Source organism: Acanthochromis polyacanthus, chromosome 15 (genome assembly GCF_021347895.1).
Source record: "Acanthochromis polyacanthus isolate Apoly-LR-REF ecotype Palm Island chromosome 15, KAUST_Apoly_ChrSc, whole genome shotgun sequence".
NCBI lineage: Eukaryota > Metazoa > Chordata > Actinopteri > Pomacentridae > Acanthochromis > Acanthochromis polyacanthus.
The window spans coordinates 6,893,459-6,908,334 of record NC_067127.1 but is presented as its reverse complement, the minus strand read 5'-3'; the positions used below and the strand labels follow the sequence as shown (position 1 = coordinate 6,908,334).

At 38.3% G+C, this 14,876-nt stretch overlaps 1 protein-coding gene across 1 annotated transcript in view; it reads left to right on the top strand.

The window, feature by feature from the left end:
- Window positions 1–14,457, top strand: part of pgbd5 (piggyBac transposable element derived 5) — a 34,003-nt gene extending 19,546 nt beyond the window's left edge. Inside the window, exons 4-7 of the mRNA XM_022206268.2 lie at window positions 1,736–1,916; window positions 3,833–4,030; window positions 5,844–5,949; window positions 7,562–14,457. Coding sequence (XP_022061960.1) covers window positions 1,736–1,916; window positions 3,833–4,030; window positions 5,844–5,949; window positions 7,562–7,757 — 681 coding nt within the window. The 3' untranslated portion in view covers window positions 7,758–14,457. The remainder of the gene's footprint in view (window positions 1–1,735; window positions 1,917–3,832; window positions 4,031–5,843; window positions 5,950–7,561) is intronic.
- The last annotated feature ends 419 nt before the right edge of the window (window positions 14,458–14,876 follow it).

Sequence of the window (14,876 nt, the reverse complement as noted above, 5' to 3'; positions counted from 1 at the left end):
AGCTAAAATTCAACTTGAAAGATAAACAAAGGACGGCACTGAAGTGTTTCATTGAGAAGAAAGACGTATTTGGACTTATGCCGACGGGATATGGCAAATCCTTAATATACCAGTTGGCTCCGCTGGTTGGGAAGCTAATGGGACTTAGCCACAATCCGCCGGTGCTCTCGGAACTACGTCAGCCTATTCGTTGCGTTGATTGGTTGTATACCTACCCAATTGTTGCAGAGGGATTTGATAGACAACCTTTTAGCCCACCTCCCTCCCTGTCGAGCTTCCCTAGACCCTTGTGCCGTCAGACACATGGGTGTAGCATGGCTAGGCTAGTATTTTCACTGTATAGTTGGGTTGTATTTGTATGACTTTGTTATAGAGTCAACAGCAGACAGACAGGATAAAGGAGGAAATGACTACAAATGGGTTGCTGTGGTTGATAGTTAGTGCTGTAATCCTGTAAACCCCAAACAGTTTATGCTTCTATCACATTTTTACCCATGGTGGACTCCGTTTTTATTCCAATATAAAGTCCTGCACTTCTATTGAAACAAGGTTATATGCCATACATGCTAAGAAAAAAAGCAAATTAAAAGTTGAATTTCTTTGATTAGTTATTCAACAACAATTTTAAAAAAATGTTGAATCTGTATATACAACATTTTTCCAAGTGTCCACAGTTGTTCCCAACACTGAGGAAAGAAATGGTGGCTCTATGATGTTTTACATACATTTGAAATTAGTTTCCATCTTTGTCTCCTCTCTGTTCTGCGTAAACACAGCCTGCAGTTCAGCCCAGCTCAGACGAAGGTTTTTGTCACGTGACTGTTGGTTGCAGCTCAGCCACTAACGTGTGCCAAACCACATCATTTTTTTAGAGTAAATGGTATATTTTTAACAGATTTTTAAATGAGACATGTAGAATAAATCTATTGATTTTGATGAAATGTTGCCATTTCAAGCTTAGATTTAGTTACCAATGAAACAGAACATCACAAGTGAGTAGTTTAAGGGCTGTTGCAAAGTTGAAAATCTTATGATAGTTTCTGGAATTTTTGGCTGTGATAAATTGTAAAATTTTGACAGTTTTATGAAGACAACTTGCCTCTAAAACCTATTGAAGGGTTTTGTGGCTCAGAGGACTAAAACTAAGGATCAATTCCAGCATATGTCAATATCACAACCACAGTCTACCATAAGTGTTGACATTATGACTCTGTATGTCATGGTAATTTTACACTTACAGTCGTAGAAAATCACTAAAAGGTCTCACACAAAACAGCATATCTCAAAGTGGGATGTACAAGGCCCCTTTGCAAATAAACAGGATTTTACATTGATCATTTAAAAAACGTGTCTACGAACTTCACTGAAACTGAAAAACTGAAAGTACGTCCACTGGAATGATCAATGTCTTCATCCTCTTTTTCTCAAATCTCTAATTTGGAGGACATGTGTTTGACGTTAGCATGACCCCAAGAGTCGCAGTGGCACCATTGGTAGGAAATGTAGCACGCTAAAAAACAGCAAAAACATTCCTCTATGCCACTGGGATGTCTTCCACTGTCATATTCTTACACCAGATATTATATTTTCCAATCTGCAAAATACTCAATGGATCCCTGCATTCTTGAGTCCAAATGGAGTCTCTCTCACAACTCTGTGCAAGATTTTCTAACCAAACTCACAATGAATTGTCCATGTTTTCTCTACTTCCTGTCTCGATCCACACACCCTGCAGATCTCAGTCCATCTAAAGGAGGGCCAGGGCACGGACGGTTTGGCCACGTTGAAGAACAAACCTCAGCTCCACAGCCTCGTGGCCAAGCAGCTCTGCCAGAACATCTCCGGCAGGAACACCATCATCTTCACCGGGCCATCTATCACGAGCCTCAGCCTCTTCTCCGAGTTCAGCAAACAAGGTGCACAAACACGCTGCAGCAGCAGATATTTACTGGTTTTCCTCCTCTGTCATCTCACGTCCCTCGTTTTTTTTGCACGCTGTAGAGATTTTAATCTCGCTCCTCGTCTCATCCCTGCGCCCTGTTTGCATTTTTTATTTGTTTATTTATTTTTAATGATGCTATGATGACAGCGTCCCCAGGCTAAACAGAACAGAGAGGACGGCAGTCTGCTGCATTCAACTTCAAATGAGATTATGCGCTTAAAACGACCCTTTTTTCATTTTTCTTCTACCCAGGATGTGCATTTTTGTCCAAACATGCCGTTATTGAGCTCTAATATCATCACACATTTTAGTCCTGAAATCATATTTTCCTTTAAAGCAAATCTATTCATCTCTTTTAATCCAAAATAAAAAAAATAAAAAATAACACTCGAGTTGCAAGTGTTATTTTACAAGCGGCCTTGTTCTGCCTCATGAGTCTGTAATTTCCTCAAACATAGAGAAATTTGTGTCATCCTACTGTTTCTTCTTGTAAGAAAATGCATCAAAAAATGACTCTCTCGCTCAAGCACTTGTTGCGACAGATGTTTTTCTGCTGTTGGCAAACAATAGACTAATTAATATCTTTTGGCTTGCAGGCTAAATCAAGAAACGATTCTCTGTTTAAACTGGTCACAGTTCAATAAATGGATAGTTAAAGTGGGCAAATCAGTAAAATATTAATTTCTATAGTTTCAATAAGTGATATTTTATCAGAAGAAAAGATGTGCACTAAATAGTATTGGAGGAAATTGGGATTTTTCTGCTGATAATCTATCTTGAGACTCTTATTTTGATAGGATCACATGCAAATTTTCCATATTCATCCTTTCTAATAATAGCAGAGGTGGATCACAAGTTCAGCGTGTCATGAAAGGCTAAAAATGAGAGTTTCAGTGAAGGCAGAGAACAAACATTCAGCTCATCCCAACCCAATTTGAAAATGAAAGCTTTTTCACTCCCCTTTTAACAAACGCTTTTTTCGCTAAACAACAACAGAAGAGCAATTTTAAACTCAAGCAGGCAGAGCTGCAGTTAGTCAAATAATGAAAAAGAAGAGCGGAGATAAAATCAATATTTCCTCATTCTAATTGGTTGAAGCTACCACGAGACATTTAGCCTCTCAAAAAAAAACTCATTTCAGAGCTCGTGGAGACATTGTCCGACATTTTTCTTTCAGATTTATCTTGCTGGATTAATTAGCCGAGTTAATTACCCTGCATTACTCTGCAGCGGAGACTGTGGACACACACACTTACACACAGTCGTACAGATAGAAATCATCCTCCAAACTGAGAACGTTAACAGGCACACGATTGTGTCGTCTCTGCTCATCCATGTCCGAAATAAAGAAAGTGGCAGAAAAGAGGAGATAAACAAAGATGGAGCTTGATTGAAAGAAGTTGTTCCAGCTGTGAGATAAACAGTCGAAGCGATTTGTTATGTAGTTTTAGAGGGAAAATGCATGAAAATCGCAACGACAATTCAAATTTTCTCTGGTTAATTATTTTCTCACTGGATAAATTGGTTGGCAAGTGCATAATATTTTAGTTTTTATACATGGCAATTGCAATTTCCCAAAGTCCAAGCTGAAAAATATTCAGCTTAATATGATAAGAGGCTTAGAAAAGCAGCATACATTCACTTTGGAGAAGCTTGAATAATACTTTCAGAAATAATTGCCTGGTTTTATTTAACATTAGATCTATGAATTGCGTCTGATTTTGCTTCTTTTTTTTTAATCTTCAGTTGTGCTGTTTTGCATTATAGCTATAGTAACTCATTGCCTATACAGTATATTTCTCACCTGTGTGTTTAATCTAGCAAAAAGTCACTGTTCCGTTGTATTTGTACAAATAATAATGTGTCATTGGTGTCTTTGTCCTTCTCCAGATATCTACTGCTGTGGTTTGCTGAGCACCAGGAAGAGCGACTGCACAGGTTTACCACAGAACATGTTGGTCTGCGGCTCCACGCCGGCCCAGCGCGGCCAATCACGCGTGATGATGAAGGGCACCATGTCACTGATCAGCTGGTACAACAAGGGACACTTCAGGTTCCTCACCAACGCTTATTCCCCAACAAAACAAGGTAAATGAGAGGGTCACTTTTACACGACTGTAAACTGATATTTACCGCAATTGGGCGAAAATTGTTGGCCTCCTTTTTAACAAGAAAAAATTATGCACTTCCATTTATAAGAGTGTTTTCATGACAGTGAGATCAGCTGTATTGTCATTTTTCGATGCAAGTTACCATCAAGAGAAATTGGCACATTATTAAGCAGCAGTGTCAGTCAGAATCAATGAGGAGCTTCTAATCCACGATAATCCGTTTCTAGGAGGCGACATTATCCTGATATCCCCTCCTCTTGTAGCAATAATCCACTGTTGATGAAACAGGTTTGTTGGGTTTTAAACTGTGTATGTTTGTGCTCTTTAAATAAGGAGAGTGGAAGTGAAGCTGCGGATCGGTTCAAGTGTTTTTATCCAGTATTGATTTTCTTTCCTCTCTGATTGTGTGTGGGTGTTTGTGTTTAAATGTTTTTCCCTCTGTGCTTAAAGAACAAGAGTTTCCAGTCCAATCAACAAAATCCCAACGTTTTTTTTATGAAAAAGCTGCCAAAATGTGTTATTGCTTCAGGGGAAATGTTATGTAATTAACTCAATAATAGCTTTTTAAAAAAAGTCAATAACAATAATTCTACAATTCTTTTGGCTCAGAAACCCAAGCAGTTTCTGAGTATTTTTTTTCACATTTTTACACACCGTGGGCTCATTTATCACCGCAGGATCAAGTCTTACACCTCCATGGAAACGGCACAACTGTGGTTAGAAGTAGAGAGAAAAGTATTTTGTGTGGTCCTAAATAGTTATAAAGCTATAAAGCTCTAAAGAAATAATTGAAAACACCTGGAATCAGCATGTACAACAAGTGCCAAGTAGGTGTTACCAATACTGGGAAAAAATGAAGACTCTACATACTGTAGATATTTTACTACTATCTGCTCCATCTGGATGCTGCCTGCAGTTCAACCCAGAACTTTTGTCATGTGACTGCTGGTCACAGTGGACTCATTCATGGCTTAACTGCTGTGCCAAGAAGTGCGGAAGTTTTTGTTTTTTAAGTACCTGGTTAGAGAAAACAGTACATTTTTATCATTTTTTTTTAGCTAAGACTTAAAGTAATTTAGATTTTTTTAAAAATCATGACTGTAAACTAAGACTTGGGTCATTTTTACAACTAAAAGGTACCTTACAGACGAGTAATTCTTGGATTTAAAAAGAATAAAATGTTATTGATGACATGCCTTTCAAACATACCATCCAGTCTTTGGGATTCAGAAGATTAATTATCTATTAACAAACATTTTTACTTCCTCAGTCTCTCACGATTGCAAGGTTCAACCCACTTCAATACATACAGATAGAAATTACAGAAAGCATGAATCTGGACCTTTTAAATGACTCCTTTATCTGGGTTTATGAAGAGTATGACTGTAGTGACTAATTGACCAATTTGTCCGATAATCATGGAGAAATTAGTGCTCTTGAATTAGATGAGATGTTTTTCTAGGTCAGCGACGGTCCAGGAAAGTGGTGTGATGTCTGCTAGCTCATCGACAAGCCTTAGTGGGACTTATACAGAACAGAGTCATTGTTAATGTTATTAGTCACAGCTGTGTGCTTCCAAACGACTGCTGCAAAACAGACTCATTAATCAAAGCAGCAAAGACAAAAGAACAGCCAAAAAAAACCAAGCTAGAAACACGAGTAACCAAGGACACACCTTTGCAGCCTCCGTCTTCTGCCGTGTTGTGATGTCGGCCAGGTGACCACAGAGTCTCAAAACTCACGTGGAAACTTGTGTATCTCACTCTCAGTGTGATGTGCGTTTGTGGCAGGTATGATCATTAAAAGGAAAAGCGGCGAGATCCCGTGTCCTCTGGCTGTGGAGGCGTTTGCGGCGCACCTCAGCTACATCTGCAAATACGACGACAAGTACAGCAAGTATGTGAAATGTTTTACAAAACTCAAGGTCCTTCGAGAAGTTTCAAAACAGACCATGGGTTCATGGAGATTAGAAGTTTGAATCTTATCTTCTATAAACAAGCATTATGAACCAACTTTTTGACACTCAGTGTGTTCTGTAGTTAACAAAAATTATGAAACCATTCTGTTGTGTCGAGCCATTGATTAGTATCCCCCTTTCTGACAGAAATCAAGATTTTTCTCTTTTTTTTTTCATTTTATAGTTCAGATAATTAACTGTGCCATATTTGTAACTAATGATGCTATACTTTAGATATAAACTGTTGTGTAGCTTAGATTAAGGCCGTACAGTGTTATTTAGTTTGTACATTTACATGAGTAATTATAATATTTCAAATAAGACATTAGAATATCGTAATTGAACGAATTTACTAATGTAAACATTGTAGTTGAGAACCTGAAATATTATATAAAATACAAATTTACCCAAATAATTTAAATATTAAAGTTAGGACCATACTAAATTATACAAGACAAAGTTTAGATTAAGACTACACAATATTAAATAAGAAAATCTCAAATTCTAAAAAAAACAAAGTTAAGAACTGACCGTTTATTATTATTTTATAAAAATAAAAATTTACCTGACTGAAATTTAATAAAAATATGTATAATGCTACAATGTTATGTGAAACAAATTCACCTGACCAATTTAAACATTAAGGTTCAGATCCGACAATATTATATTAATTCCAAATTTACCAAAATAATTTAAATATTAAGATCCTACAATACTAAATTATCCAGATATTTTAAATGCTAGGGTAAGAACCCAGAATATTATATAAAACACAAATTTAACAGAATGATTTAAATATACAGGTTAAGATTCTATGAATAGAAATGCTAATTTACTTGAATAACTTAAATATAATGGTTAAGACCGAACAACATTAAATGAAACGCAAATTTACCTGACTAAAAATTAAGGTTATGGCCCCACAGTGTTATATAAAACACAAATACCTGACTTTATAAAATATTAACCCTGTATGACCCAAGAAAAGAAAAAATTAGCAAAAAAAATAAAAATAAACAATATAAGTAATAATAAAGTTAAAATGTTTTGTGAATTTGGAGATGCTCTGTGATCTGTAAGCTGTATTGCATAAATGATAAATTTAGGCATAATATTGTTTAAATTTAACTTATTTTTCTTCAGAAATTTCAGGTTGTTCAAAATATTTTGCAAAAACATTGTTCATTAAATGTGAACATTTTCAGAATTGTGCTTTTTTGCACTAAAACAAAGGGGGAAACGAGTTATTTATTGGTTGTTATGCTGTGATTTTAATGGTCCGGCCCACTTCAGATCAAATTGAGCCCCTGAACTAAAATGATTATATAAAACACACATTTTCTCCGACTCACTTAAGCATTACGGTTAAATTGCTGATATCTGAAGTGAAGTTGTGTGCTGCTTTCCTATTTTTTGGACACCTGTGTAGCCCGTGCTGTTCAGCTAGTCTCACTATGAGGCATAATATTTACAGTGTTAGCATTAGTCATTCATTTAATAGAAAATCTTTGAATAGAAACCCCGGAGTAAGCGGCTCTCTCTCCCACACAGGTACTTCATCTTCCACAAACCCAACAAGACCTGGCAGCAGGTGTTCTGGTTGAGCATCAGCATCGCCATCAACAACGCGTACATCCTCTACAAGATGTCCGACGCCTACACAGTCAAGCGCTACAGCCGAGCGCAGTTCGGAGAGAGACTGGTCAGGGAGCTGCTGGATCTGGATGACTGCTCCCCCACGCAGTGAGGAGGTTGACGAAGACAGAAGGAAGCGCACTACAGAAACACACAAACACGATCCCCACGCATATACATTTACACTCGGTTGTACAGACTCTGCGGTCTGTGTCTATGTGATAATACTGAAGCGGTGCCAAGCCTGTGTCTCTCTTCCTATAGTTGTTTTCTTTGTGGCTCTGTGAAAATTCATTAACACACTACACAATAGAGAATCGTGAGCCATGGGGACAGTTCACATGCCTCAAATGCAACTATTAACCACACAGATTTACTAAGGATTTGTCAGCGGGAGCTATTTCACGAGCAGAGATGGAGGAAGGGACGACAAGACGGGGATGATGTCAGCTTCAGGTTTAAACCCGTATCAAGGAGCGTAAGTGTACGTGAGCCTGAATGAACCTGTGTTCAAACATCGAAGCTACGTGTAGCTCGACAGCTCCGCTCTGCAGAAACACCTGTAACAAAAGCTTAGTAAACTATGGGACTACGGTGTGTTCACGCGCTGCATGCATTAAGAATGTGGATTGTGATGTTCTATTGTTCAATGTGAAAATGACTTCTGCTCCAGGTGAGTTTTGAGAAAATTTGTGTGTATGTATTTAGTAAGTGGAACTGCCGTTTGTGTGCGCGACGTTGAGCCTGAGGATGTAAATGTGCGGCTATTGTGACCCAGATGTGTTGTGTTGCTGCGTACTGTACTCGCTAGAGGAAGACTGTCGGTTGACGTGAAGCCACACCCAGCAGTGTGCCACTAAAAAGAGCCCAGAATAGACCAAAAGGAAGTCTGGAAGCCCCTCAAAACTATGTTTACATATCTGAGTATTTCTCTTTTGCCAGTTAAAAGTTAGGAAAACTCATTCATAGGTTTTATCTTTTAAGAGGTTTCTACTTAAACGCTCTAAACTCTGGTATAATCAGATTTTATTCCTCAGCTTTTAACTGAAATGCTCCCAAAAATTTGTCTTAAACAACCAAATCTAACAATAACTGCAACAAATCTGGGGCCTGCTTTTGTACCAACACTTTTATTTGGCAGACAGACGTGTCATATTTATTTGTTTCATTACAGATAGCTGTACTTTAGCTTTGCAGGGGAAGAGGATGTTTAAAATGTTCAGTAAGTCCGCGTTGCTAGGCGATGAGTTCAATCTGGGCCAATAGGCAGTGGGTTTGGATGATATTACTTGGCAAGATTAAGGTCCAGGAAGTGGAAACAGAATCACCGGGGGGGCTTATAAGATGTCTCAGTAAAGTAGAAGTTGCACCAAATCTTCATGTAGATAAATAGAAGGCTTTGAGGCATCAAATTATTTGGGGGATTTTAAAAACATGGTGGCGTTTTTTTGCAAAAGTGGTTTTAAAAGTGGATTTTTATGAGAACACTTGTGAGCGATAATACCGTGCCGTCACCCTTTCCCTCCAAAGTGGCAGCGTGGCTTCCATTTTGGCCGGTTAATGCGAGCGTCGCGTTCTTCCAGCGGCACATTTCTTGCCAAGTTAACAGATTTCGACCTGCCACGTCTCGTCCAGCCTGAGTAGGTGTGAGCAGACAGGCGAGAAACGCTCGAAAAAAAATTCTCCCAGTCTGTAAACTGCACAACCACACTGCTGTCTGTAGCTTTAAGACGAACTCGCCGTGCAGTCGACATGTTAGTGTCAAGCTGGAGTCATGTTCTGAGGATTTATAGTGAAAGGTTTTGGTGCATGTGGATTACAGTTATGTGATGACAGGCCGGTAGAGCAGCGCTGGTGACTGATTCGCTGGCAGGACTCATGCACTTTTTCTTCCCCCCCCCACCCCATATCACAGTCTTGCACTTTGAGGAGAGCTGTAAAGTTAGCAACATATTTATTAGATAATCCTTTTAATTTGAAAAGAAAAAAAAAGATAATACACACTGCTCTCGTAGATAAATTCTGTAAATAGACGTAGAAATAAATTATATGGAAATACACCAATGAAATAAGGTTGAAAACGAAACGACTATAACCAAAAGAGAAAAGATTTCCACCGTAGATTTAGACCACAAGGTACAGTATGTCTGTGTATATTTTGTTTACAAATTACTGTGAGCGTATGTCCATAGTCACTCTGAGACTCAAGATTGTGATTTTTTTAACTTTTTCACTAATCCAAAGCATTGTTGTTGTCATTGTTGTTGTCGTTGTTGGTCTCCTGTGTGTGTGTTGAGCCACTGAATGTCGTTGCCATGTGTCTAATCACCACAAAGTAACACTGTTAATCTTAGGAGGCACTTCTGTTATTGTCAACTCATGGTTTTAATACAATATTGTGGAAATGAAATGCAGCTTTGGCCAGTGCGAGTACAAATCTCCGTTCCTGAAGCATCAAGTGCATTTCCATCCACCTCTTTTTATGCATATTTATAATTTCAGTGAATGTGCTCCAATTAATGCATGAAACTAATTTCAGTTCGTCATATTTTCCCACAATGTCCTCATTCATTTGGAGCTCTTTTAATTATGTCATCTTGCCTCTTTGGCCTCTTTTTTTCTGCAGTGTTTTAATGGCACCCGGATGGATAATGATGTGCTCAAACTGCTAATGAGCTCATGAGAGCAGTGGATGGAAATGCACTTTAATTCGGATTTTTGTTTGACAATTTTCTGCTCAAATTTGGATGGAAACTTGACTCTCCTCGACACTATTTGAGGATAAACTTGTGTTTTACTGCCCTCTCTGGTTGAAGTTTTGAACTCACCCCTCAGTGATGTCCCTCCGTACCGACACACCCTGGAGTACACTGGGTATCCCTGCAGAAAAAGAACACAAACTTTTAAGCTTTTAAGCTGCTCTTTAAAAATAATGCACCACGTAATTACTTTTTAATGTTATATTTGTCTCAATTCCACGAATAACTGGCCAAATTTAGATGGAATCAACATTCTTCCATTGCAGTTACAGTCATTTAGCTTCCCTGAATCCAAGAAAAAACAAGAGCTTCCCGTTCCTCTCCTTGATTTCACCCTGGCACTTAACCATCATACTGCAGAAATCCATCATATAAAAGTCAGAGGAGCCAATTTCTCCACTGAGAATATTCTCAGAAAGCCTTAATGCAAGCGTGTATGCCTGCGAGGCAGCCTGAGTAAGGGGCATGGATGCAATCGCTGCTAAAAGAAGCAGAAATCGAAGAGGAAGCAGGTTATGGGAGAGTGAATACAGCAGAAAAATAAAAAACCCAGGACTCCCATCACAAAATAGTGAGACACATATAACCATTAAGAGTATCCCAGTGTGAATTTTACTTGACAGAGTATAAAAATCTAATCTGCAGCTGATGTCACACATTCGACGAGGATTTGTGACATCTGCAGAGGGTTTTTTTCCCTGTAGTGCTTATATTGCTCAGCTCAGACCACAAATGAGGAGAAATTATGCACTGGGGACTCTGCAAGGCCACGGTTACTTGGCAACAAATTATATTTAAGTGTGAGAGTCAAATCAAAAATGGGCATTTTTTTTTAAGTTCTTCTGCCCAGATTGAAATATTGTTATCACCCCAGCTGCAGAAAGAGAGCTGAGGAGCTGCATTTTAGTCTCCTTTTCATCATCTACCAGAAGAAAAGAGCCGCCGATCGTTCCCTATGATGCTTTTGTTATTTTACTTCAGAGGAGGGTTCCGTTGTAGCGCGACTAGATCAAAAACATGGTGTCATTTTAAATTCTCAGGTTGATCTCTGATGCGATTTTAGGGAGAAAAAACAATCTCTTCCAGTTACCGTGTTCGCCCCTTTCTATCGATCAGCCATTCAGATATTTCTAACAGTGCCTTTTCTTCTCATTTATTTCCAGTGGTTCGGTGTTGTTGATGTGAATGAATAGATTAAAAACACAAATCTGTCCTGCATGTTGTCAGTAATAGAGAAATAAACTTCCACAGTAGAGATTTAGATGCTGAAAATGGTTTATGCAGCCCTGAGCTCCTGTCCCACTGCTGTAGTGACTCAAGTTTCTTATTTTCACCGAGAGTGGTGCCGCTGGGAGTCAACAATGTGAGTTTTTTAACACCAAAAACATCTGGGTGGACTTCTTGTATATTGGGTAACTTCACCTGTTCCTATAACAGTAATAATAAAAAGATGCCAGTGATGGAAGTTAATTTGTTTTTTTGGTTAAATGGGTAAACCACTGTGTAGGAACCTTATTTTGATTGTCGATTTAACAGCCCTCTGCTTACTATGGCGTTAAAACAAGTCAAAATCACAAATATTAAAAGTCGAAATGTCCACGAAGAAGGAAAATGCCACTTTGATGGGTGTAACTACGACAGTGTGGATGTTTTGTCTCCATTTACAGTTAGCTAAAGTGTCATTTATTTATGCCAGATGTGCAAAATAAGATGCAGATGGAGACGAGCAAGAGACAGAAGTATTTGTCTTTCGTCCAGCTCTTTCAGACGAACAATGATTCCTAAACCTTGTTAATAATGTCGAGTTATTCCAAAAGGATTCCAGAGTCCCTATCGGTTGTTTTGTGGTAATGAAATGCAGTTGTGTGCAAGCCGATGTCCGTGTGTGTGATGTGCCAGCGTGCCATCTCTGTACAGATGTCTGTCGTTAGACGGTTGTTATTCGTAAAGATGCTCTCAATGATTAGCTTCAGATGTGATGAAGAATTCAAATAATGGCTGACCTCAGGGCTTCATAACTAGCAGCTATACAATATATTCACTCTCTGAAATAGTATGCATACAGCAAATGAACTTCTATAACCTTACCAGGTGCTATCAAATCACTGTAAAATAAATCGTAGGATTAGACTTGTTGTACCACTAACAACAGCAGAAGTGTTTCCAGATACAATGTCAGAAATAATAATATTACCAGTCACTAAAAAGTGGTATTCTGTTGTGATTCCGGTTTGTAAAGGTGGCTGCAGGATGTGGATTATCTCATTACTTTGGGCTGAAATGTTATCTGGCTTCACAGAGGGGCGACGAGGAGGACAATGAGTGTGTGTGCATGTAAAAATGTTCAAGCTGGGTGGAATAATATGTGTAAAATAACTGTTGTATGCTGGACCAAATAATGTGCGTGGTGATGAGCTGTACAAGGTTATCGTGTAAATGTGTCTTCATTAAAAACTCGCCACTCATGGGTGCATCATCGAGGAGTCGGAGAAGCTTATTGCTATATGAATGAAATGACGCAGATTTGGTGTCAAAAGTGCATCGTGGTGCTCGAGTCTGTCTTCACTGAGCTTCTGTGATTTGGAGAACATTCCCAGCGGTGTCAAATCTTACCGCGTTAGCTTTCAGTTTAGCAAAGTTACATTTGGAGCTAAAATACTGCATTGGAGTACTTGTTAACTCTCCTGTTGTCTTCATTTACGGGCACCAAAAAATATTGTTCCCTTGTCTAAAAAAAAAAAATAAAAATTCAGCAAAAAAATCCTCAAATTTCAGAAAATTTGCAAAACCTCCAGGAAGAAAATTCCAGTAATTCCTTAAAAGTTTCCCTTAAAAAAATATTTAAAACAATTTCCCCAAATTTGGCAAGAAAATTCTTTTTTAAAAAATGAGTAAAAATCTTCCAGAAAAATCCTAAAAATATCTAAAGTGATTACATATATATCAGTAAAACTTCTGATAGTTTCTTTAAGAACATTGAGAAAAAATCTACCAAACTCCAGCAAAATCCGCTGGATTCTGGTAGATTTTTTTCTGAATGTTAAAGAAATTTTTTGAACGTTTCTTTTTCCCCACCAACAAATGTTCACAAATTTCCAAAAAATGTTGAAAATGTGGAAGTTTTCACTGTGAAAATCTATTTTTTCACATTTTCAAACTTTAAAACAGGTAATTTGACCCGCAGGACAACACGAAGGTTAAACTTTCGCATAGATAGCGACTTGGAGTGTGAAAGTGGGTCAGAAATTTACTTGTCAAAGCATATTTTCTTTGGAAACACACACACACACACAAACTCACACACAAGGGAATGCTAGATATGCAAGATATAAATATGGGGAAGGACAGAACAACAGTTAGACTCCCCTGCCTGAGGGAAGAAGTAAAACACCCTTTTTCGACCTCTCACCCTTGATAATTTTCATCCTCTCACTTGATGGATGCATAAATGAGGTGTCCACGATTCAAAGGCAAAGCTACTCTTTGAAATTTGTTATCTCAACTCGGTTGACACTAAAAAGCTGCACGCAACAATTCAGAAATGCTTCAGATGCTTGTATTGCTATGTGTGTTTGTTGTTCAACCAGGAGAACTCAGTGACCTGACAGATGTTTTCCAACACTTTCACTGCGCTGTAATTTCCCCTCCAGCACTAAAACATAATCAAACCTGTAAGCTAACTTAGAAAGCCAGACTATTTGTCGCTTGGTTGTGCTATGGCTGATCGTCGGGCCGTTTCTCACCTCGTTTGACACGTCGTCAAACCTTACCCAGATCCGACTCTTCCTGCCAAGGATTGATGTTGTTGTGAAGTGTACAATCTCTACTTCTTTGTGAGTTTTTTTTTGTTCTTCTAAAGCGGTCGAGGCTTTAACTGGGCTACATGTGGCTGTAAAATAACAATTAAAAAAAGAAAGTTATGTGTAAACCTTAGCAGTTTTCCGCCACTTCACACTCACTGGGTTCTGTCTGGCCTCTCATCCACCTCTACCTACAGCTCTGTAAATCCATTTTGCACACATAGTATCTAATAAATGTTCCTCGTTTGGTAAACCTGCCCTTGCACAGTTTGTTTTTCATGTGTTAGATTTGGATTGCATGTAGAAACGGTATGAAAAAATTCTGCTACTGATGCTAACATGGGTGGCAATATATATAGAAAGTCTACATAAGCTAAACTGATAGGCATCATGCATCACACAAATGGTCTTTTATTTCTCTTTAATTGAAGACTCATGCTATTATTCAGTAGTTAGTATTCCATATTACTCCTCCAAGGGAACGTTGTGAAGTTGCACAAGTAACGATGGCTCTTTTCTATTTAGTTGAGCTTTGACAGTGGCTAATGTCATTCCATGCTGAGTTCTCACTAACTGTGATTTGGATTGACCTCCATTAATTTTCCTTGACAGTGTCTAGTTGTTTCTGAGTTTCAAAAGCAGCCATGAAGGAGTGTAATCTATCACCACATT